The sequence below is a fragment of the Pteronotus mesoamericanus genome, unplaced genomic scaffold (assembly GCF_021234165.1).
Source record: "Pteronotus mesoamericanus isolate MK-2021 breed Mesoamerican mustached bat unplaced genomic scaffold, CSHL_Meso_final contig_50, whole genome shotgun sequence".
In the NCBI taxonomy this organism is placed as follows: Eukaryota; Metazoa; Chordata; class Mammalia; order Chiroptera; family Mormoopidae; genus Pteronotus; species Pteronotus mesoamericanus.
This window is the reverse complement of record NW_026555186.1, coordinates 20,972,247-20,999,243: the sequence shown is the minus strand read 5'-3', so window position 1 is coordinate 20,999,243 and position 26,997 is coordinate 20,972,247. Positions and strand designations below refer to the sequence as shown.

The 26,997-nt window shown below is 34.4% G+C and overlaps 1 protein-coding gene across 1 annotated transcript in view; it reads right to left on the bottom strand.

The window, feature by feature from the left end:
* CWC27 (CWC27 spliceosome associated cyclophilin) overlaps positions 1–26,997 on the bottom strand; it is a 176,428-nt gene that overhangs the window by 143,806 nt on the left and 5,625 nt on the right. Inside the window, exons 2-7 of the mRNA XM_054578413.1 lie at positions 25,725–25,821; positions 19,099–19,211; positions 16,809–16,952; positions 15,098–15,196; positions 14,371–14,474; positions 12,475–12,544 (exon numbers count right to left, since the gene is read on the bottom strand). Of these exons, the coding sequence (XP_054434388.1) occupies positions 12,475–12,544; positions 14,371–14,474; positions 15,098–15,196; positions 16,809–16,952; positions 19,099–19,211; positions 25,725–25,821 (627 nt within the window). The remainder of the gene's footprint in view (positions 1–12,474; positions 12,545–14,370; positions 14,475–15,097; positions 15,197–16,808; positions 16,953–19,098; positions 19,212–25,724; positions 25,822–26,997) is intronic.

Here is a 26,997-nt window from a genome sequence, read left to right as displayed (position 1 = left end):
GGGATCCTGGTAGCTGTTCCTTCAGTTCTCTCTCCAGAGCCACCAACCTCAGACTCTTCTCAAGCCTCTCTGCCCTCCCTTTGTTGTATCCCAGGGTAAATGGCTGCAAATGAAATTTTGTGCATTGGCCTTTTAAGAGACTCCCTGAGTCTCCAGCAGTTTCTCCCTGGCAGACACAGACCCATTCCTTTCTGGTTCTAGTGCTGTAGGCTGGTGAGCCAGCTTGGGGTTTAGACCCCGCACTTCTCAGAGGTAACTCCCTGGCCACTGAAATATCCCTCCAGAGCTTCAGCTGCCACCTGTAGGGGCCCGGCCAGCCCTCTCATGCCTCCTCTGCTCTCCCTACCAGTCTCATTGTGGTAAAGTGGTTTCTTCTGTCTGTCTGTGGTTATAAAGCTTTTCCCCAGCTAGTGTACAGTTGATTATTTCTGGATGATTTCTCTACAATTTAGTTGTAATTCCAGATTGGTCCTGGAGGAGATTAGTGTAGTTTCCACTTACTTCTCCACCATCTTGAATGTCTAGAAACAACTTTTTCTTTCAAAAAGTCTTATATCCTTGAAAATAAGTTTATTGATTCCTCATATACAAATGTTAAATCCTCATTATGATTGACGCATAGGTAAACTAATTCATTTTGACCCATATATTAAAACTTAAAAAATAAATCACAAGATTAATTTAAAATAAATGTACACTATTATCCTTCAAATATACACTTCATACTGCAGAGAATCTCTTCTAAAATGTACCCAAGCAATCAGATGAGTGCACCTATGAGGTGCTATTTAACAAAAAGGAAACATGCATGTGGAAAAGCCTCTCAATGACCAAATACTTAATAAATGCTTTAATTTCAAAGTTCATGTTCTTAATAAATTTATATTTTAGTAGAGAAAGCAAGACATAGAAAGAGATAAAAGTAGAACTATAAAATAACTACTATTATTATTATTAAGTATATACTTTATGCCTGATACTGTGCTACAATACAGTATTCCTACCCCTCATTTCCTCCCCTGCCCAAATGAAAATATATAAATGGGACATTATTAGGCCCATTTTACAGATGGAAAAAAAGATTTAGTTTATGCAATTAACTAGAGGTTACAATGCTAGTCACTACTAGAGGATCTAGGGCTTAAATCTAGGTCTGTCTCACAATAATATACCAAAAATGTAAAGGTATCTGCTTTTTTTTTTCCCTAGAGGCCCTGATGGACCCAGACCACTGGCCAGGTTTCAGAGCTACAGATGATCCTACAGACTTTGCCACCAAAGGGTGAAGAAACTTCAAATTTATCCCCCGCCCCCCGCCAATTAATCAACTAAGAGTGAACAGTAAGAAGTTAGAGTTAAGGAAGAGAGAATAATTTCTATTTATTTTGAAAGAAAATTTTACTTTGAAAAATTCATTACAAAATATGTTAATTGAAATTTTAAACATCAGATACAGAGCAATGAAACTCTCTTTCCCTTAAGCCTCATTCACTCCTGCTTAACAATTTTGAGGACAGCCTTCTAAATTTGATAGGTAGTACCTTGAGGCAAATGTATGCCTTCTGAAATATACTTCCATTATCAAAATGAGATTTTAAAATTTGTTTTAACATGAAATTGTCCACATTTTAAAGATCTAATTAATCAAAACATGCTTATAATCTAGTTTCACAAAACAAAAAAATTCCCAAATCCAAAGATGCTATTTACTTGTAATTTTAGAAAGTTATCATCTGAATTATGTAATTATCTATATTTCTAAATCCATACCTTTATATAAACCAAGGAGTGATAAAAAGGCAAAGCACCAACTAATTATTTGATGTTTGTCTAACTTTGAAAACTAAAAACTAACTTTAAAAAACAAGAGGTGGTATAGTAGAAAGAACACAGGACAAAAAGAAAGACAGTAGTTGGACCAAATGAGTTTTAAAACCTAATATTCAGTAATTCTATGAGTTTTAGTCTGAAATTTGTACCATTTAGGGTAACAGAATGACCTCATCAGACCTCAGAACGCTTGCCTACAAATGGAAATAATTATAATAGCAGCCTTGCTTATTTCACAAAAGAGAAATAAGCAAGAGAATTAATGAGATATGTGCAAAATTGTAGAAGTAAACATAAAATGACCTTAAACAGAATAAAACTTGAACATCTTGTATTCATGCTTTTCTTCCCTAAAATTTCTTCCTCCTGCATCCCCAGCCATACATGTTTACCTTCATCTATTCTAAGAAATATTCCCTAATTAATTCCCCCCTGCTGGCTCCCCCATGGAGTCACAGTCACAACCGCCACAGCCAGAGGTGGCCTCGGCACCTCTAGTCCAGCCTCTTAGTTAAAAGATGAGAAAATGAGAGTGACACTAATGAATAGCGGGAGGAAGGTTAGAATTCAGGTCCTCAGATGCCTGGCCCATTAATGAGCTATACAATTTCATTTATTAGAACAATTTAGTTTACCATTGTTAGTTTAATTAACAATGTTTAGAAAATGGATTCTTGTCTATTTCTTAAAACTTAAAACAGCCTGTAGGAAAAGGAAACTGTCCTCATTTAAAATAAGACTTAATAACAGGAAGAACCTGTGAATTAATCTGAATTATCATTACCATTTCAAATTTTAATTAACATCTTAAATTAGCACAGAATATATTCAAAAGCAATTTCTTATTTTTTATTTTTCAATTATAGTTTACATTCAATACTATTTTGTATTAGTATCAAGTGTACAGCATAATGGTAGGCTACCATATACTTTACAAAGTGGTCTTCCTGATATTTTATGTACCCACCTGGCACCATACATCGTTACAATATTATTGATTATATTCCCTGTGCTGTGCTTCACATTCCCATGACTATTCTGTGACTACCAATCTGTACTTCATAATCCCTTCACCTCTTTACCCAGCCTCCAAGCCTTGCCCCTCTGGAAACCATCAGTCTGATCAGTCTGATCTCTGCATCTGTAAGTCTATTTCTGTTTTGTTTGTCAAAAGCAATTTTTTAGATGTTACTTCCCCCTATAGTAGACTTTGCATCCTGCAGGCAGAAAAAAACAAGTGAAAGAACAGGAGAAATTCAGAGATAGTCCCAAAGAGGGTAAAAATGAATTCATGTATTTCCTTTTAATGCCTATTTTTTCTGAATAACCTATTTTAAGGTTTTTACTTATCCCATCAGGTAACAATAATTTTGGAGGGAAACAAAAACACCTTATATATTTTTAAATAATTACATAAGAGCAGCTGGCTAGTTAAAGGTTGTAGCCACTGAACAAAGTACTGAATATATTTTGTGAATTCAGTACAAGGAGCTCCACACTAAATTCAAAACTGTAAGCAAATCTAAAACTGAACATCAAAGGGGATATGGTAAAATCACATTATTATCTAGCACTTCATGCCCAAGCAGAAAGAGTCAGGGAAACAGCGGGAAATAAATACAGTATAGCAGTGGTCCCCAACATTTTTGTCATCAGGGACCGGTTTTTCCAGAGGGAGTGGACAGGAGCTCAGGCGAGCTTCCCTCGCAGCCTGGTTCCTAACAGGCCATGGACCCTTACCAGTCTGTGGCCCTGGAGTTGGGGACCCCTGGAGTAGAGGCAAAAGGGAGGAAAGGAGGGAGGGAGAAAGCAAGCAAGCAAGCAAGGGGCATAGTGGTACAGAGAAACTAGGAAGTATTGTTTAGATGTGATTAACACTTAAATCAGTAGATTTTTGAGTGAAGCAGATTAACCACCAAAATGCTGGTGTTCATCTAATCAGTTGCAAACATTGAGGGCAAAGATTGATGTTTCCCAACTAAAATCAATTCAGCCTCAAGGCTGCAACATAGAAGTCCTGCCTGCGTTTCTGGCCTGCAGGTTTTGGACTCAAGACTGTAATATCAACCCTTTCCTGATGCTCCAGCTTATTGGCCTGCTCCACAAGTTTCAGACTTGCCACCCTCACAAGCACATGAAGCAATTCCTAAAAAAATCTATCAATCCTGCCCGGGCTGGTGTGGCTCAGTGGATTGAGCACCTGCTTATATTCCCAGTCAGGGCACACGCCTCCGTTGCAGGCCAGGTCCCCAGTAACAGGAGTGTGATAAGCAACCACACATTGATATTTCTCTCCCTCTCTTTCTCCCTCCCTTCCCTTCTGTCTAAAAAAATAAATAAAAATAAATAAAATCTAAAAAGAAAAATCTGTCCCAATCCCAATCTCAATCTCTCTCTCATATATATGTATAGTTCTGAATATATAATTGTGAGTATGCAATACAGAGTTTATTCCTGTATTATTATTCATTAATTATTGTATTATTTTTCATGTAAACAATTGTAAACCTACTTTTCCCCCATATATATACTTATTTATATATTTGTTTAGAAAAAGAACACTATTATATTCTGTGACCTTGAGCACAGAACCAGAAAATTTTAGTAATTAAAAAAAAGATCTTACAAGCCACTTAGTCTAGTCTCCCACCCGATGCAGGAATCTCCTAGACATTATCGCTGACTAGTCAACCAGGGTCTCAACACCTGAAAGGAGCTTATAACCTCAAACACACAAAAATCACTCCCTTTGAAATGGCTTCCATTATTGGACAAGCCTCTCTCTAATCTATGAGTAATTTCCACACATCCAACCAATCCTAGCTCTACCTTCTAGAACTAAAAAATGAACTACAAAGAATTTCTGTGATTAGGTATACTACTATACAGCTTAGTTTAGATACAAAAGATTGGTATGCAGAATAATGGTCCCCCAAAGATGCTCACATCCTATCTTCAACATGTAAGGTGTTACCTTACATGACAAGAGGCACTTTCCAGATAAATTAAGGATTCTGAGATGGGGAAATTATCCTGAATTATCAGGGAGAGTCCATGTAATCATGTGAGTCCTTACAGTGAAGGAGAAGGCAGAAGAGTCAGTTCCAGAATGATGAAACAGGAGAAAGATGTGGCCGGCATTGCTGGCTTTGAAGATGGAGGGAAGGTCCACACACCAAGGAATACAAGTAGGCTCTAGAAACTGGCAAAGGTAAGGTAACAGATTCTCCCTAGAGTTTCCAAAAGGAAGCTAGAAGGAAGTAAGCTTAGCCAACCCCTCGATTTCTAGCCTAGGAAAATCTGTTTTGGACTTCTGACCTTCACAACTGTGAAATACTAAATTTGTTTTGCTTGAAGCCACTAAATTTATGGTAGTATGTGATAGCAGAAATATAAAATTAATACAAATATAGTAACATCTTTATTTTTATTTTTTATTGTTCTTCAAGTACAGTTGTCTCCATTTTCCCGCCGCCGCGTTCCCCTGACTCACCCACCCCCATCTCCCACCCGCAATCCTTCCCCACTTTGCCTCTGTCCATGGGCCCTTTATACATGTTCCTTGACTTGACCTTTCCTCTTCTTTTCCCCTGTTACTCCGTCCATCCGCCCCTCTGGTTACTGTCAGTTTGTTCTTTATGTCAATGTTACTGGTTATATTTTTCTTGCTTGTTTGTTTTGTTGATTAGGTTCCATTTACAGGTTAGATCATATGGTATTTGTCTTTTACCAACTGGCTTATTTCACTTAGCATAATGCTTAGCAAGTATAGTAGCATCTTTTTAAAATTAGTTAAATATAAACAACTAGATATATAAGTAAATTAAAGTTTAATACAACTTAATGGAGCAAATATTTTATAAACATTTTATCACTTCTGATAACCTCTGTGCAAATGGCCTAGCAGTACGCTGCATGCTAAGCCCACTGCTAGCTCTCAGCTTTTTGGGAAACATTAATTTCAGGCTCTGGCCAGGTAGCTCAGTTGGTCAGAGCGTTGTCCCAATACACCAAGGCTGAGGTTCGATCTCCTGTCAGACAGGACACATACAAGAATCAGCCAATCAATGCATAAATAAGTGGAACAACAAATCAATGTTTCTCTCTCTCAAATCAGTTTTAAAAAAACATTAATTTCATACAATAAATGAGAATAGGACAAAATGTTCGTACTTTATCCTCGAAAGAGTTGCATTTGTCTATCAATATAGTTTTTTCTGACTGAGCAAAAAAAGCCTTTTTTTAACTGGATTTGAAGTGAGAGAAATACTATGTGTATCACTATTGTTAATGTGGCGCAATTTAGTCATTATTTTAAAATCTAGCTATTGAGATTCTTTTAAAATGGGCCTACTATTTAACTTGCCTCATGAAAACTACTTGTCTGCTAATTAGCTTTCATTTGAAAATATTTTCTGACATTGATATTTAAGTTATATACAAAGATTCAGGAGTAAACTTTAAACCTATACAAACATGTGAACGGAGCTATTATTTAAGAAAGTGATATGAAGGGAGGGAATCTTCCAGACAAAAATCTTTCAAATATCTAAAGCCTAGGGTCCCATTTTCACTTAGTTTTTACTCCCCCACAGTATATCCAGTTCCTCAAGCATTCCCCATGTAAGGCGGTTTCTGGCATCATCCCCTCCTCCTCACCAGCCTCCCAGCCTCTGAACGTGTCTGGTTTGTCAGTGTTCTTCTTAAATGTGTTCAGAATTGAACACAATGTGCAAATGTGAGCCCCCAAATGCAAAAAAAAAAAAAGTTACATTCCTTATTCCAGAGACCTTATTCTCAATAATTCAACTAGGGCTTACAGGCTATTAAGTCTTATACCTATTCAGATGATTTCATTAAACTGAAGTATAGAATTTACATGTACTCCTATTACATTTCAACTTGCTAGTTCAAATAATCAGGCACAGATTGACAACAAAGCACTCTTTGGGCAGAAGTATTCAATCAGCAATAAACCCACCTGACTGTACTATCTCCCAGATCACATTTCCTCATGTTGTCCACAAGAATATCATGAGAGACTCTGACAATGTGCTTTCCTGAACTCAAGATATGTTATTATGACACCCTCCTATCATGCAATCCTATCAAAAAGGAAATGAAGTCAGTCTGGAAAGTCACTTAACCAGAGTCTTAGTTTCCTCTTCTATAAAGAAAGGAAGTTGGACTAGATCCCTTTCAGCTATAAAATTCTATTATTCTAAAAGTGATTTCTATCAGGTAGTAGAAAGATACTGAAATAAATAATGAAGGAAAGCTAACCCATGTGGGAGAGGTGCCTTGCCATGAATACATGAGTGGGGTGAAGTAGTGTCTGTAATCCCACACTGATAATCCATAAACCAGAGGGGACTCTATCTTATTTCTTCTTTCACATAAAGTAAAGCCTCAATTCAGACTTTACCAATTATTACTTTGTGATGTTAGACTGGTTCTGGAATAAAGCTTAACACTGGAGTCACTGAAAAAAGAAACTTGATAAGCAAATGAATAATGAAACAATTATTTTCAAGTCCTCTAGAAACATTTAATTTCATGCAAACCACTACAACTGCAAATTGTTCTTAGTCATTGTAAGAGATACTTACTTGACTCTCTTTCTAGTTATTACATACATTTAAAAACAGTAAGGTTAAACTTTAAAAAAACATATATTCTATGGTCATGCTTGTCTAACAGTCAAGCTAGCGTTCCCTTTTCTTACTAAGGTTTCATTTGAAGAGTGTTCATAGTCTGCAGAACAGTACAAAAGCAAAGTAAGCAAAATACGTTTCCCTTTGAATTCTCTCTTGAATTTATCTCATGTGTTCTAGAGAAAGTTTCTGTCCTCTTTACCAGTAAATTGCAATGATTTTTTTGTTGTGGTTCTATTTTGTCAAGCTAAATTTATCCATGACTCCATTATATAAACAGACAAAAGAGCTAAACTCTGTAGGCCAAAGACTGCACAGTGTGTCAAGACCTACTGACGTGTGGAGAATGTGTTGCTGATGGGTCATGGGGCACAGGTGTACACTCATGCTCTCCTGGGCTGCTCCAGCCACTACCTAGGACTGACTATAAGGGAGAGCTCAGGAAAAGCTCTGGGCCAGCTCCACTGGGCTTATGGCTCCCTGCCCCAGAAAGCTGCGCTGCTGGGGAAGTTTTTCCCCAGCCTTCTGGATCACTTAAGCATGAAGGTGACAGCTTCTGCAGAGTAGTTTTGACCATATTAGAGTTTGTTTGATATTCTTTAGCTCTCTGAAAATAAGTTACAAATTATAACCTAGAGTATATTGTTTACTTTAAAGACATTTAACTTTCAAAAACATTTTCAAGATTGTATAACATGTCAATGTAAGGATATCCATAGCCTAACTTCACTGCTGTAAATGGCACGCGTTATTTCCATGTTACAAAGAGAAAAACTGAGGCACAGGAAGACTAAGTTATCCAAGGCCGCCGAGTACCAGTGGAAAGTAAAGTGCGCACCTAAGTTTGTATGACCCCAAATTCATGCTATTTCTACTCTATCACAGTCTCACTCAAAGATGACACAAAGTTTACCATCAAGGAGCTCACGGTCTGGAACTCCACACAATAAGGCAGACAGAAAAGGGAATATATAACATTTCAGTACTAAACAATGAGAACACAATCATATGTTTCTTATATAATAAGAAAAGACCATATAATAAGCAAAAAGACCATTTTAAAAAAGAAAATGTAAGGATCACACAAAACGACAAAGGTTATTAGATTAGAAAAAAGAAAAGATTACAAACAAAGTGGGAAAGACATTTAGAAAAGATGTTATTTTAGGTGTTGAAAATAAATATGACTTTGACATCCAGAAGTGAGACAGGCAGGGAAAAGAGCACAAAGACACACACATGCAAAGGGAAAATGCAAGGTACTTAGGTAAAACAACGAACAGTTCAGGTCTGCAGTAGTAATGCAGGGTTTCCTACATTTCCCTGATAAGAATTACAGGGAATCCAACGAAGGCACAGCTTCCCAGGTCCGCTCTGTTGTCAACTCTGATTAAATAGGTCTAAGATGGGTCTTGGAATTTAATGTTTTTAAAGAAATCCTATAAGTGATTTTTATTAGCAGGGAAGTTGAAGAAGTATTAGATTAAAAGACAGAGTTGGCAAAGGGGAATCATGAAAGCAGAGGCTTGAAATAACAGGCCAAAGAATTTGGCCTTATTACTATAGTCAGCAGAGAGCAACTGTAACCTTCCTAATGAGGTTTCAGGAAGACTGTTCTGATTCCTCTCTAAGTGGAAGGGAAAGAAGAGAAGGGAGATGGGAGACCGGTCTGTAGATTGTGGCAGCAACCGAGGCTCGAGATAATAAAGGCCTGAACAAGAGGGGCAGCAAAAGAAATTAAAAGGAAAAATAGATTTGTGATATATCATGGATGAAAAAATTGTTGTGCAAAGTAAAAACAAGAAAAATAAGTCAGAGCTGAATCTAAAATACTTAAGAGGATTATCAATACCAGGAAATAGGAAGAAAAGTCACAGGATACGGAGAAGTTTGAGAAGAAAATATAATGAATTAAGCCTTAGCCAGGACTTAGATAATAGTGGGATTTTCAAATATAGAACTGTCCAGTAGGTAGCTAAAGAAAGAAGTGTAAGCCAGCCAAGAGAGAGATTTGAAATACTGCCATTTGTGACAACATGGATGAACCTTGAGAATATCATGCTAAGAGAAATGTCAGTCAGAAAAAGCTAAGAACCCTATGTGATACATAAAACTGAAACCCATAGACACAGATAACAGTATGGTGGTCACCAGAGGAAAGGGGGATAAAGGGTAGTAAAGGGTAAAGGGAGAAAATATATGGTGACAGGAGATGATTGACTTTGGGCAGTGAGCACACAATGCAATATACACATCATATATCATAGAAATGTACACTTGAAACCTTTCTGATCATATTAACCAATGTCACCCTTAGCAAAAAATAAAAGAGGAGTAAGCCAGCCAAGAGATACAGATTTGAGGGTCAAAAACAAAAATATGATAATTTTATCTCATAGTCCACCCTATTAAAGAGTCAGATGAGAGAAGCATAATGACACCATACTAGGGTTACACCATCATTTGCTACTGGACTATACGCTGCAATTTGCTTGGCAAAGAGAAAAGCATTTACTTAGTCTTTCTACAGTTAGGAGTGTTTTTCAGGTTTAAGAACAAGCATAAAGAGCAAGCCGGCATTATTTTTGGTGGTATCCCTTCTCATGTCAGCCTTACAGCAAGCACAAGTTGCTTTTGGAATATCAAGTTTACTATATTCAGTATAAGATAAACTTTTTTTTTAAAACTTTGTTCAATAACAAGCAACAGAAGGAAGATAAGCTTTAAACATTTAAGACATGCTGTTGTTAAAAATAGAAAAAAATTAAACTAATTTCCTAGTAAAGTCAATCTCAAAGTAATCGTGAACAAAACTTACTTTAGACCAGATATTTAATTCAACAAAAAGAGTGACAGGAAACCTCCTCTTTTCTGCTCTTGGTCCCCGAGACTGCTCAATGTATAGAATCCAGTACCCTATAGGAGCCAGGGACAGGTACGGACCAATTGCACTGGACGCCCTCCCACCCTACAATGCTGTGCTACCAGTGAAATTTCTTGCCAGCCTTTTAGATGGCTTGTGGTTGAACTAGGCAGCTTCTGTGGCATTCAAAATCATATCAGAGACTTAAATAGCTATAGAAACCTAACTTCTAACTTCTGATTCCACCATGTCCAAAATACATGGTCCTGGACAAGCAACATAACCTCTCTGAGTATTGGTTTCTTCATTTACAAAATTTACCTATTTCATGGTTGTTATAAAGATTACATAAAATAAATATTTGGCACAGGTAGCAGATAAGAAAATAAATCAATAAATGCAGTATAATAAGTGCTTTTGAAGGCCAGAGATAGATTATCCCAAAAGAAATTAAGCTCAGCATGTGTAGGAGTTGGTTGGGAGAGGGAGGTAGAAGTAGTCAGAAGTTAATAGAACAGCTGAATCTTAAAGGAAAAACAAAAATTAGCCAAATAAAGGAGAGAGCACACGCCAAGCAAAAGGAAAAAATCAGAGGTAGGAGGACTGTAGGGAAGGAATGAGGATGCAGGAAACTTGACATCTTTAGAAAACATCAATGAAAGGAAAGCCTGGCAATTCCCAGATCTAACATTTGCAGTTTTGTCCATTTACAAATATACCCATAGGATCATGACATATAAATCTTTTATCTTAATGAGGCACAAATTTGATTCATGAATAATGTAAGACTACAGCACTAACATCTAATGAAGATGACTTTATTGGGGTGACACAGATATAGATGATATTAATAAGGAATAGGGAAAAAAGTTTTCGTGTAAAGATGAATTTAATTTTGATCCCTGAAGTAGAGATACTTCCCAAAGGCAACTAGAATGAGAATAGCCCAGAAGAAATATTCAGCTTCATTACCTTGTTCAGAATATTAGTATACAGGTGATAACTGAATCACAGTATCAAATATTTCACTCAGAAATACTGAAGTCAGGAAGAAAAACAATTTTGACTAAAATATTTCTTATACATGCCCACTTCAATTCAGTTTTAATGCAAGGGGTATGTGTAGAGTGCTTACTACATGCTCCACATGAGCCTACCAAAACCACGCTCAATGGTGAGGGAAGCAAAGCACATGGATAAAAGATATAAAGCCAATGGTAACAATAATGTGCTTTTAGGTCAATGCTATTGTTACATGTCAGTAAGAAATAGATGACTATGTTAACCAAGCAAGGCAGTTCTAGGTTTAGAGTTTTAATTACAATAAAGACTTTGAACCTAATTCTTTGGATCTCAGTATTCACTATTGTCAAGAAAGGAAGACATATCAGAAAATTAGAGAGTAAAAACTCTTTAGATTATTTCCTTGGAGATACTTATCAGAATCACTGCTCTAAACAATGGCAGGGTGTTGCAGGTGTTTCCACAATGAACACTGTGCTAAAAGTGATACTGAGGAAAACCACTCTTGAAGGCCTATGGGAACTATGAGTGGGGTAAAAGGCCAGGAGCCAATGTGTAGCCCAAAGACAAGAATTTTATAGTGAGACAGACAAGGTTCAAATTCCTGTTCTAGCTAACTTACTGGTTCTGTGACTTTGAGCAAATTATAACCCATCTTTACCTTAATAGGTAAAATAATAATATCTACCTTAAAGCGCTGTGAAGAGAATTAATAAAATGAATAAATATATATAAATATTAAAATGAATACAAGAGCTTTGGTCTGTCACTGTTTATTGTAATAATAATAATCGTTATCTAGTAAATCCATTAAACAAATAGTAATTAAAATCCGAAACACAAAATTCTTTAACTTTAATCCTGACTAAAAAAAAAAAAATTCAGGTTTTAAAAAAACACTATAATTTTAAGAGGGCAAATGTTTTCAGAAGTCGCAAATACTACTGACCATAGATCATCTTACAAATTAGTACAATGAACGTTTCCTGAACGTGCACCACGTGAAATGTGCTGTTCCATGTACAGCAGCAGAGACAAGCATGAATAAGAGATAAACCCTAATTTCTTTTATAATTCAGAACAAAGAGCAAATTAGAGTTTTACCTGACTAACTCGATTTACTTCTTCCTCTTCTTCCTCAGCTTCTTCTCCAAATGAAAGTAAACTAAAATTTCTAATTAAAAAGAGGAAGAAAGGAAAAAAGAATAAAAGAAAGGAAGAAAAAGTTAAACAAAACTTATAAATATGCTATTTTCATAAAACAGACTAGAACTTACAAGAAGAAACACATTCTAACCATTTAACAATAGACAATATTACTTAGTATTCAGTAGAAATATACTAAGGATCTCTATTTTCAGCATAATGTTAAGGTTTTGGCCTCAGATCACAGATGTTTCCAATGTTAAACTAAACTAATGATGAAAAATTCATTCTGAGCACTACCATTAAATATACTAAGACAAGTATGACAGAAATAATTAAGCATTTATCAAAACTGGTTAGTAAAATGAAGAATTCTGAAAAGTTAATAAATATATAGACCCAAGAGCACTGCAAATGGGAAGTAATTAGTCTAGTGTCTTCTAAAATATGGTTTAATATTTTAAAATTAATAAGTTAAGCAACAATTATTAAATAAATAATATAAGGAATAAACTTAACTAAAAAAAAATGGCCCATGGGGAGAGAAAAACTAAGTGTCTTCTTTAAGCTTTCACACCAAAGATATCCCAAGGAAGATCAATAATATGTTACTAAAACTCTTTCTCAAATATTAGAAAAATAAAAGATTTGTCAACAAAAGAGGAATTTTAATTTCGAAACCTAGATGCACTCAATGACTATCATAGCATCCCTAATATATTTACTATGAATTCAAAACAAAAATAAAAACACCCAACTTTTAGGTTTGTTGTCAAGATAAACCATAGATATAAAATATTGTATCTGAACATAGAGCAACTTTTCATTCCAGGATAAGTGAAAATAAATGAATCAAAAAGTAAAAGGAAATCAAATATATAGCTATACATATGAAGTTATTTTGCTACTTCTGCTGCAAATAACGAGACATCTGCTGCTTATTAAAATGTCTGCTTCATATCTGAGAGTTTATAAAAGCAACTTGCTTATATTGTAGGGTATCAAGGAAAAAAATGAATATCTATTGAATACCTATATTACTGGGCATTTTCAAATTCCCCTTCTCATTTAATCTTCACAAAGACTATGTATTTTATTTATTATAATCTCCATTTTATAAAACGGGGGAACTCAAGGCCAAAAAGATTAATAAACTTTGCTTCTTATTAACTGGGTTAGGCAGGATTATACTTAGAACTGTCTGAATCTAATACTTTAAATATATTAAAATCCCTAACACGAATGCTACAATTCAATAAAAGAATCAATTGAAATCTAACTCTCTGATATCTATTTTAATGAAACAGACAAATAATGTAAATACTGTTCATAAAATACTGGAACTTTTTTAAAAGAAATTTCTACTTTTGGAAAACTATCCTAAAGAAACAATTCAGAATACACAAACAGCTTTATGTTTAAAAATAGTTATAACAAAATTAATAGCACAAAAAAAAAAGGTTATGTGAACATTCAGTCATATCCTTCATACTTCACTTTCCAAGTTCCTTATACTGAGCATATATTAATTGAAAACAAAAGTAAAAAAAATTTTCTCAATAACTCATTTATATAAATAATTGCTATAATAATCCTATTTATTTATATTAACACAGAGTTTATATGGACATCTGAGACAATACTTATTTAGCTTAAGTTTAAGTTATAGACTGTATTTGAATACAGGAAATGCACACAGAGGGAAAAAAAACACACACTCATAATTCAGATATCTCCCTGGGCCAAACTAGCCTCCCCCTCACTAGTTAACAATTTTTACAAAAGGAAATTAAGTGAACTAAATGAATCAGTGTTACTTTTTAAGCTGAAGAAAAATCTTATTGCTATGATTACTTTGTGCCTTTGGGTTTCAATTGCTTTACTTTCTCCTCTGGTTTCTCTTTTTTTGGCTTTTTTATTTCTCTTGGAATGATGTCATCAAAAGGATTAAACAAAACCTATGAAAAGAAATATTTTGAAAACATTACTCCATTTTTAAAACTTTAAAAAAATGAAAACCAATATTTAATTGTATTGACATTAGTGTCTATATTTCTTCCTCACATAACCATTGTAAGTATAATGAAACATATACTATATCAAGTGCTTCCACTTACATGGGCCTTGATTCTCCTAATAATCTTATGTGCTATTAAGTAAAGGATACTTTATCCTTATTTTACAAAGGGAAAAGAATTAAGGAAATTTAATACATAGTAAGAGAGACAAAATCAGGCGTTTTGACTACAAATCAAATGTTCTTAAAGACCACGCCCAATGGCTTCCTCAACAGAGGATAACTCTTAAGTTACCAAGGAAGTCACTTCATTGGGTTAAATAAATCTAATTCCTCCAACTTTCCACTCTGAATTGAGCTTTTCATTCATTGGATTTCATCTTAAAATTCAAAACCTTCAATTAAAAAAAATTCTTAATCAGAATCTGTGCCTAAATCACTGATAAAATCCAAGTTGGATTTAATTTAGTATAAAGCCTTCTTCTGATAGATTAAAAATAGTAATAACCGTTTTATCTTAAATGACAATTTAAATGCTTTATCTTATACTAATTATGCTCCTACCTCACAACTTTTTATTCTGTGTGGATTAAGTGGTCTTTCTTCGTCATCAGTGTCTACTTCTGCCAGTCGCAGCATGTTATATATTGTATCCCCCGTAACCTATTAAATTTAAATAAAAATTTAATTGCAAATTATTACATTCATTCTTTTAAATAAGGGGACACTCTGAAAATATTTCATATTGTTATATAAGAACAAATGCATTATATAATGCAAATAAAGCAACTTCATCTTAAGAGGAAATAGCATAGATGAAATTCAACCCCTAAGTAAAATGTTTAGGAAATTTTCAATATATTCTTAAGATCACCTTTTATTAAAAATTAAAATATAGCCCTGGACAGGTAGCTCAGCTGGTTAGAGCACTGTCCCAATACGCCAAGGTTGGGGATTCAATCCCGAGTTAGGGCACAAAGAAGAATCAACCAATGGGTGCATGGATGGGTGGAACAGTAAATCAATGTTTCTCTCTCTCCCTCTCTCCAAAATCAATAAAAAAAAAAGAAAGAAAAAAGAAAAACTAAAATACAGTGTCAAATAACCTCTTACTGAATGACAACTTTTCATTCAAACATCATAAACAAATGTAGACTTTAGAATAGGATAGAACAAGTAAATAATAACAAGGGGGGTAAGTAATTTGCAGATGTCACCTCGTTTAATCCTCACAAACATCCTAGAAATAGGTACTATCATTATCTCCCTTCTCCAGATCCCCAGATAATGGAGTTTCAAAGAAGTTACAGAGTCAACAGCAATGGCCTTCAGAATGCTAACCATTATGCTATACTTTATCTCTGATATGTAAGATATATAACATCAACTCTAAACAATGGTGCAGAATGGCAACCTAAAACTCATTTTATCATAACTTTTATTATTTTAAATAAGAGGAAATAAAATCTATGAACATCAGACAACCTATGTCAGAGTGGCTCAGCTGTGCCAATGCATATTTAATTCATGTTAAGTATTAAGCAATACTTTATTGCATGTTTTTAGTGTGACTCCTTTCATTCAACATTTCTCAAAAGTTTTAAAATAATACCAATTTTACAGTTGTGCTGTTTGTTTTTTCCCTTTCCTCATCACAAAATCCAGCTTTGCCTAGGACATGGAAAACCACTCTCACTGAGCCAGCAGAGGGAGCTGATACACTAATGACGTCTAACATGCCGGAGACAAAACATATATGGGTGAAGTATTTATGAGAAGGGGGAGAGTAAGAAAAGAGACTGTAGAAACACTTCCTACAGAAAACTGTTAAAAATTTTATGAAATTGACATTTCCTGATATAATGCTGACTCTGTGCAGGATTAAATAGATACTACTGAAAGTAATCTTTCAGGTAAACAGTTTTAATGTTAACATAACTTTCACTTTAAACTTAAGGGAATTTATCATTAACAAAATATACTTTGAACTATTAAATTTTGTCTAGGTGTCTTCCTAAAACATAAAAACAGTTATGAGCTGAGTGACATAGTAGCTAACCCGGTTAGTGTGATTTTTTTAAAAAAAGAAAAATTTAAAGTCATAACTAATACCTTATTTGAAAAATATTCAGGTGGTCCCATACAGTTCATTATAACAGAAATCTATTCCATCATATTTGAAGATAAATCAGTACTCTAGTGAATAATTTATGAAGGTAGCTCTTAGGTAAGCTGGTCATATATATCACAGAAGCCTAATATAATGAACACAAACCTTTCCAAAGATGGTGTGCTTATTGTTAAGTTCATCTGCTCGACCCAGTGTAAAGAAAAACTGGCTGCCATTATCATGAGGACCAGCATTTGCCATGGCAACCAATCCTCTCCGATTAAAACGCAACCGTGAGTGGAATTCATCCTGAAGCATAAAAAAGAAAAGATTTAGTGAATGACCTCAGTTAGGAGGCCCTTCACATTCAGCTAACCAGCAAGGTCCCATACAGCTTCTAATAAAAAATGCTGAAGTTGTATTTAACTGTTTTTCAAATACAATCAAATCCAATATTTACTATTCTTTCAATGCTATTAAACGACTTCAGCAGCTTGTATGTTCTAAATATACTCAGCTACAAATTTAGTCGATTTCATGGAAAGCTGCCTACTTACACAGAGAAAGGTTACTTGTAGGGGAATAGATTTCTAAAAATCATTCCCCTATTTTTACCATCCCTCAAAGTTATCTAAGCTTTTAGAACCTCTATTCTTTTCTCCAAGAAAACTACCTTTGAATCACTGCAGTCTTCAACTGCTGCCCCTCCTCACCCCATTGTAAAAGTCTGGAAACAACTGCTTTCTTTTTATTTTTTTAATTCAACAAATCTACTATGATTATGTTATGTGCTTTACTGTGTTTTTTAGAGCACTAAGTTGAATTTTCTCTGAACTGGTAATGGTCCCATTTGCCAATTTTTAAAAGGGCAGTAGCAAGCCTTTCTAATGTGGCTCTCTTGCTGTGGTCAGGCTATATAACGTATATATTAGTTACTTAGCTAATAGAACTTCTATCCAGGCCTGATACTAGACTCATTTATAATACAGCAATGTTATATAATCAATACTTTTCAAAAAGGGAGTTATTTTCCCTTAATAATTTTTAAGAGATTTTAACTCAAAGGATCATAACTATGTATACTGTATTAAAAATGACCTAATTGGAAAACTTACCAAATAAGTTATTTCCTGAACATTTAGCAAAAATCTTAATTTAAAAATAAATTATCAAAAAGATCTATTCTATTATATCAAATAATAGAACAAAGGAATAATTACTACTGAATTGAGGCTCTGATATCATAAGACATCTCAATTTGGTAAAATATAAACATTTAAGACACTTTTATAACCATTCTACATTTTCAAAAGACATTATCATCAGTAAAGCAAACAGGTCAACTATTTTTCTTAAGAACCATATAGCAACCCAGTCAAAAATTAAAGGAAACTCTATCCCATTAGTATAAACACAAGTCTTCAAAAAAAAAAAAAAAACCTCCATATTTTAAGAGCTGTTATGGTTTACTTACTCCAAGAACATGATATTGGTACCATCAGATTCATAAATAATCCAACTTCTGGCTTTTACTTGAACTCATTGTTATTCTTAATGTCTTAAAGATGACATTAACTCTTTTTTCTCTTTAGATCTATGTTGTCAATGTACAAATCACTGACTTATTCTTTATTAATATTCACACTTTTTTTTCAAACAATTTATGTTGCTGCTTCTTTTTCCCTTGTGATTTCCTATTATGGCATGTATTTTGCGCTACAGAAGTCTATCTATGGTACAAAATTTAAAATTAACTCTTATGAACTAAACTGTACATCCCCCAAATTCGTATTTTGAAGGTCTAACCCCCAAAGTGACTATATTTGAGACAAGCCTGTAAGATGATGATATGGGTTAAATGAGGTCGTAAGAGCAAAGCCCTAATCCCATAGGGCTGGTGCCTTTACAAGAAGGGGTTCTCCCTCTGAACCACGTGAAAACTTGGGATAAGGCAGCCGTCTGCAAGCCAGGGAGAGGACCTTCACTGGGAACTGAATGCCTGCATCTTGATCTTGGACTTTCTAGCCTCCAGGATAGTAGGAAGTAAATTCCTGTTGTTCAAGCCACCCAGTCAGTGGTATTTTGTTATAGAGGTCCAAGCAGATTAAGACAAAGTTCAGATAGTATTAAATAAAATATTTTAAAATGGAATGGCATATGCACTGTCCTAAAAATATTTCAGAGTTGCAAAAATCAGATACAGGCATATAATCTTTAATTTTTTTACATACCTTTATCTCCACCTGAATGCAGTCTAGCATAAAAGTGTATGATAACTTAGAATGCTTGATAGGATAAGTACTATTCTTATACCTATGTTAATTCTAAATATGTCATAGACACCAATTTTGTGCATTAATGTGAAATACATTTTCTTCTTGTGGGGTATAGTCATTTTCAATTAAATAATCCAAGCTGACTTGCAAATAAATAATAATGATGAATTAGGGCTCACCTTGAATGGGGCTCCATAGATAGACTCTCCACCAGTTCCTGTGCCAGTAGGATCTCCCCCTTGGACTATAAAACCAGGTACCACTCTATGAAAAATGGTCTTGTCATAATATGCTGAAAAAAAAAATTATCAAAATCTAAAACGAAGTGTATCTATACCAGAGTAAATACAACTAGAGTCATAAGATTCCCCCCACCTCCATCCAGAATGTTAAATAGGTTCCTAAACCAAAACCTTTTCTTCCATACTTATTATAAAATATCTTCTCAAAACACTATGATTTCTACAGAAATCAAAGTGGTGTTTCTTTGTTTGTTTCTACTTATTTGAAGGATTCTCTCAAACTCTGGATTGCAATTTTCAAAATAAAAATTAGAGAGCTTTGGGTACAGATCAGTGGTTCTTAACTAGGGGGTGGGGGTTGGCAATTTTGTTCCCTTGGAAATATTTGTCAATATCCAGAAGGATATGGTTGCCACACACAGGAGATGCTACTGGCATTTAGTGGGTAGAGGTCAAGTATATTCAGTCATGAGCTCTACCCTGACCTCCTACAAAGTACAGGAGAGTCATCACAACAAAGAATTAATGGTCCAAAATGTCAACAGTGCCAAGATTGAGAAACCCTAGTGGAGATAAATGCCTTATTCCCTCATTTTTCCTCTTCTCCCCACAGAAAATTTATTTACACCAAGAATATTGAAACTCAAAAGACATCTAAATAACTCACAGATGATAGGTCTAGCATCATCAATGCACCCCCCGACCCCGGAGAGACTTTCAATAAATAAATAATCAACACAATATATAATTGAGTCAAATTAAACTCTCAATAAGTTTGCTAAATGGTTGAAACTATTTATATTTTATATAAATAAGTTATTTGGAAGTCATAGACATATAAGAAGATCATATATGATCTCCTAATAGTTACTATCTGGAACCTAGACTCATTAGGGACTTTTCACAGAGGAAAAAGAAGCAGGGTACAGCTCCATGAGGTAAAGCATGTGCAAAGGGTCTGGTGGTGGCAGAAGGGCAAGAATTAGGTTTTGACTGAATCAGAGAATTAATAAGTACCAACAAGGACCAATATGCATAAGAAAAGATTTTCACAGCATCTTTAGTCATGAGGGAAATGCATATCAAAACTACAATGAAATACTACTTCACACCCACTAAGATGGTTATCAATCAAAAATAATAGAAATTAAGTGTTAGTGAGGAGGAGGAGAAAGTGGAAACCTCCTCCATTGTTAGTGGGTTGTAAAGTGGTACAGTTACTGTGGAAAAATTGTACTGATACAATTACTGAGATAATTCATAAAGTACCTATTATATAGGTACTTTGTGACACTTTAAGGGTCAAAATGTGACTATAGTTTATTGTAATTCGTAAAGTACTACAACAGTGACATACAGGCACTCTCATAGAATTATTCATGTTTGTAACATATAACTGGATATAAAATCCATATTTTAAAAAAAGGTATCCTGTAATCTAACAACTTTATCTAGTGCGCAGGATGGATTGGAAGAAGTAGAAAGGTAGACCAAGTAATTTTTTTCAATCCCTTCTCCCAGTAAAGAATTTTGGGGCTATAATCATAAGAGCTCCCCAGTGCAGACAAGTTCTCCGTAGTTACAAACAGAAACTGTAAAAGCCAAGAGGTATAAAAGCATCTCTCCCATATCCCTAAGTCACCATTTATCCCCATAACCCCAAGTATATCTCCCATATCCCCAAGTAACTGTATGTAGAAGTAAGGAGGTCTGAGTGTTGCTGTGCAACCTTAAATTCAATTTTTTTATTGAGATAAAATTGACGTATAACATTATATTAGTCTCTGATGTACAACATAATGATTGGGTACTTATTCAATATTGTGAAACAATCATGAATGACAATATCAAGCTAATATATGTCACTATAGTTACAATTTTTTCTTGTGATGAAAACTTCTAAGAGCTACTCTCTTAGCAACTTGAGGATATGCAATACAGTGTTAACTATAGTCAGCATGCTGTACATGTAATTTTCTCATTATAAAACTAAAAATATAAATTAACTCACAGAGTTGTTCTGAAAATTAAGATAATGGGGAGGCAACCTATACATTTTCAAGTTCAACACAAATGTAATGTCAAACTTTAATATTTTTACTTAAATTCTACAAATTCTTATTCAAATTTGAAAGTAAAACATACCCCAGGCTATATCAGAAAATGAAAACAATCCCTTAGGCCCATAATATGGAGTCAATCAACATTTTTTGAGTATATGATCAGATCTGCATTATCAAAAGATCACTCCAACTTCCAGGCTGGGAAGCCAAAAGATGAGAGAGAAGAGAGGGAGAAAGAGAAGAAGAGAGAGGGAGATGGAAGGGAGAGGGAAAGAGAGAGGAGAGAAACTACTTTTGTTCTAAGAGTCAAAACATTCTTGAAGTGAACAGACTCACAAATACTCACAAATTCTCTAGGAAGTAGGATTGATAAGACTCAGATCTACTAGATGTGAGGGAAGGGGGACATAAAAAAGATCTTTATTTCTTGTGCTTTCTGTTTTTAAAATTAACTATACTTTTCTCCTATTTTTTTTTTTAAATATTTTGTTTATTTATTTTAGAGAGAGGGCAAGGAAGGGAGAAAGAGGGAGGGAAATACCGATGTGAGTGAGAAACACATTATCAGTTGCCTCCTGCATGTCCCCAGTTAACCCAGACTGAACCAGTGACCCAGGCATGTGCCCTGAGCATGACCTGAACTAGTGACCTCTTGCTTTACTCTTGTTTCAGGATGACGCCCAATGAACTGAGCCAAGCCCGTCAGGGCTTCTTTTCTCCTATTTCTTATAAAGTCGTTTAGTGATGTTGGTTTTTTACTTTAAGCTTTTCCCCCCTAATTATAGTCTTGTTGGATGAGAAAAGTTATTATAATACTATATATCTTAAATAGGGATTTTCTATAACTTCTCTACACCATAATTTTGTGTATTATCATGGCTAGAATTTCAAATTTCCACATCTACTATTTTTACTTCCTTGTGATTTATTAATAATCACTATTGAACTATGCATTTATAGTTTTCTATTTCCTTGAAATTTATTATTAATCACTGTTGAATCATGCATTTACAGTAGTTTTATAGATGACCATGTGCTATAACAGATGTTGCTGCTTGCAATAATGTTGACTTTTTAAATTGCATGCATCAGTCTCATAAGTATTTTTTAAAAAGGGGTTTATTATTTCATTATGCATGTTCATAATATTCTCCAGAATTTTCTCCTCTGTTGAAAAAAAGAAATTTATATATATATATCTCAAATCTAAAATGAAGTTCCAAATCGGCTATTCTGGTTCTGGTATTAGTCATTACAGTTTTTATTTCTGGCTATACAATGAATGGGTATCATAATATATTTTGACTAACTATATTTCTGCCCAAGTACACATAGGAATTTATATTTGCATTTTTGAAGCATTTATATGTTTCATCTAGAATGTTGCATTTTGTGTTTAATTTTGTAGATATTACTATGAATAACTCTTTTAAAAGCTCCTTTTGCAATCTGTCTGCCCCATTTATTTTAGCCTCTTTTTTTTAAACAAATGTTTTAGTTTTGTAAAGACATTTCTTTTAACATCTTAATGTATACTTATATTGACACTTCTAAAGAATTATTAAATTGCTGTTAAAGGAGGTAGGGGATACAAGGTAACTGATGAAGCATGGATCTTGGAGAAATGAGGTTGAGCTAAAATAAAAGAGATTAATAATCACATAAAGCAAACAAAATTTCATTTTCTTATCTGCTCTCCACTTTGTTTCGCAGACCTAAAATTTTACTCCTTACTCATACTTCAGAGGAACTAATAAAATTATCAAAGCTAACAAGTTCCTTTTCCCTTTCTTACATCTTTTTTCACCTACTTTTTAAAGTTAGAATTATTTAAAATTTTCACTCATTTTTAAATGTTCACCTGCAAAGACCTATAATCCAAACCTAAGTCTGTGTAATTGCAGATCTTTTGTTTTCATAAAAACTGAAAAAACCTCCCCTGGGCACAGAAAGGCAAATATGTACTATATGATCTCATTTATATGTATATATTAAAATAGTTGAACTCATACAACCTGAGAGTATAATGGTGGTTGTCAGGGGTTGGGGGATGGGGGAAATGGGAAGACGTTGGTCAAAAGGCACAAATTTTCAGTTATATGATGAATAAGTTCTGGGGACCCAAGGTACAGCATAACGAATACAGTTAATAATACTGTACTGAATACCTGAAATTTGCTGTGAGAGAAGATTCAAGCATTCTCATCACACACAAAAAATAATAAGTAAAACGGTCATGACATGAGGTGATGGATGTTTTAATAAATTTGATTGTGGTAATCATTACACAATGTACATGTATATTAAATCATCACATTGTATGCCTTTAAAAAATCATGCTGTACAACCTAAATATATATAATTTTGTCAACTGCCCCTTAATAAAACTGAAGAATAAAAACACAGAACTTCCCTTTAATTGAATGCTCTTAGTTAAGAGCTGTATCTGAGGCTGTGCTCGCACTTCCTTATTTTCATTCATTTACCTTTTAATTACAGAAACCATGCTTCTAAACAAATATTGCTGTGAGTGTTACAATATCTAGAAATATTATGATTTGTTAAGTAAATAAATCATAGATTCAGAGAATTAAAATGGGGTCCTCTGAATTATATTTTTTAAAAACCTTGACTTCATTCACTTAGGAGTATATTTATTTAAATTATTCTGCTCAAACTTCTTGTTATCCTTTGTGATAATAATTTTATCTCTTACCTGTTCTATTAAGAGAATTGCTCTGCTTATTTTTGTGATGATTTATATTATTTTCCTCTTGTATTCATAGAAAAAAGGGAGTAATTTCTTACTGTTGTAATTAAGTTTCATCATCACCTAACTTAAGAAACGTATTTCTTCTTCATTGTCATATTATATCCAGATGTTTTCTGTTTCTTCCATTCACCTGGACATGGACTGTAATTTACCATTCATTCTTTCTAATGTTTTTGTACTTTCTCTCTTCTACTGTAAAATTTGAGCTTTTGATTCTTCAAAACTCCTTTCCAGAAACAAGTCTGACTTTTCTGTGTCTACTGTGTTTCTCGACTCTGTTGACAGTTATTTAAGGCTTCTCTGACTCAACTACCTGTCTGACTCAATTTCCTTCCTGTCTGCCATAGCAATTATTAATAATGGCCTTTGCAGACATCTTTTTTCTTTTGGGGCAGATTTTTTGGGGAGGGATGGTGGTTGGGTACATTTATACCTGAACTCCTCCCTGATGGCTATCTTCGTCTAATTATCTACTGAGAGAACGCTCACTGTGCTCTACTATTGGATATTTTGGATTCTTTCTCACACCTTGCTTTTGACTCAGAATGCTGTGTTCTGTTATCTTGATTAACCTTGTCTGTCTCTAAAAAATCAGGTATAACTTAGAAGGACAATGATTTGCCACAACTGGAGATACTCAAATCCATGTGCAATGTATCCTAAATACCAAGAAGTTACGAAAATGTATGAAATGTTCAGTCCTACAAGGAAATATTCTGAAGGGGAAAACAGTCAAGTAAATGTATACTTCTGAGAAGTTTTATAAAAAGAAAAATAGTCACCTTATGACTCAAATCTAAAAAATATGAGAGACACCGATAACATCACTGAATGCTGAATGGAAGACTTTGTGGAAAAAGTGGAATTCTGAATAGACATTAAAAAGTGGGTAGACTAAGCAATAAAAAGGAGAAGAAAAAGTATTCTGAAAAGGAAACTGAAGATATGAGGAGACTGAGGATATGAAGGAGGCACAAGGATATGTGTGAAAGTGGAAATGGGGAGGAACTGCCCAAGAGACACAGATGATTAACTAAAACCATGGAGTTATTTAGTAAAATAAAAATAAAGCTGGAAAGCAAGGAAGCCATGCTGCCAGAAGAGTCAATGACCAGATGAATAAATAAGAGGGTAAAGATATTATAGATCAATGAGAAGAAGACCAGGTAAAAAGGCAATTACAATCATGTAGATGAAAATCAAAGCAGTCTGGGGAAGCAACGGGTAAATACGGTTTTACACTGGTTTTAGTTATAGCTCACAGAGGAGGATTCGAACAGAAAAGTCCACTAGGCAATTCAATATGTAAATTAAAGCTAAGAAGAGAAGAAATGGCTGGGATTCTAAATTTTATAGTCATTTGGATGAAGTAACAACTGAAGAGTAAAGGCAATAGAGAACTAGAGGCAATCTTAGGGAATACCCATATTTAGAAGATAGAAGAAAGAAATGGAAAATAACCAAGGAGACCAAAAAGGATCAAAGTATCATTTGGTGAGATAAATTTCTCTGTTAACGATATGTAGATTTATTTGGGGCGGGGGAGTTTTTTATCTCTTCTCTCCATTTCCTGACACATAGCTCAACACAGTGTCACTGGTATCAACTCCTATCATTCATTACCATTACTTAACACTAGTCTTCAACGATGTGGATGAATATGGTGCAGTTTACCTTTAAAGGAACAAAATTTCCCCTACAGAATAAAACTCAAGAATTATAATTACCTTCTAAACAAAGCTGAATGAAATTTCTGCAAGCCTTAGGAGCTTCTTTTGACCACAACTCTATGTCAATATCTCCAGCTGTAGTTTTCAATAAAACCTGTAGAAAGAATATAACCTCATTATATCAAATTATCTTTTTGCTTGATTATCTGTTGAATGGCCTGTCAACTTGCAGCATTCACTAATGAGTTTTCAATTTTAAAATAAAAATTAGAAGTGCTACTTGGCTTTTGCTGTTATACTAAAAAAAATTTAAACTATTCATACAAGTCACTGTACATTTATAGCTTTCAAATACCATTTTCAGAAATAATGTATGATTTAAGAAAAAAATAGTATACACCTCGTTTAATCACAGGGAAAAATCTCATTCATTTAAAAATCAATAATTTAAACTTATTTTAATTAGGACAGTTTTTCACAGACTTCTTCCAATAAAACTGGTGTAGCAAATTAAGACATTACAGAAAATGAACTCATGAAATTGTGACACTATAAGATGATTTTTCACATTACCCTTTTACATATTATCACTCTACTTTCTCATTTGAAATCATGCCGTTCCTAATTTATGAAGGAATGGTCTTAATCTAACTCTGGGTTGTATACTATTAAAATGGCATGCCTGAAAACCGCCAGCCACAGGGAAGGGGATCCTTTGGCAGCCTCCTTCCTACCAGCTCATAAAGTCAGTTATTCCCTGGTGCAACCAGCCATCTTTCAACAGCCAGGATGCCTACTAAACGCACAGAAGGAAACAGCTTATAACTGCCTTATTAATAACCACAAATAATCAAAAAGAACATTAGACTCTAAATTTGAACACGGTGGCATAGTGGGAGTTCAACTTCTCCAGGATCACTCTTTTCCACCCAATGCACCAAGGCAGATCAGTGTCAATCAGTGACCAACGGTCAGTGACTTGTGACCATCACCATCATTTTAGAATGTTCTTGTAAATAAAGAGTATGCAGTGTGACTATGTATTTTAAAACATGAGATGATTCTCACGGCAAGTCAGTATCAAGATAAGTGACACTTCTTATTTTCCAAAACTCCTTCACCTAATTTCCACAAAGTTTCTGAAACCGGAAAGAAATTTAAAATTACTCAGTTAAGCACCCTCTCCCCAACCCATTATACAAATGCCTCAAAGAAGTTATAAACTGCCTGGAGTCCAGGAGCCTGTTAATAGCAAAGCAGGAGTAGCAGTTTTCTCTGTTCCCTCCTCGTCCAGTGTACTTTTGGTCAACTGCCTTTCAGTTTATGTTTC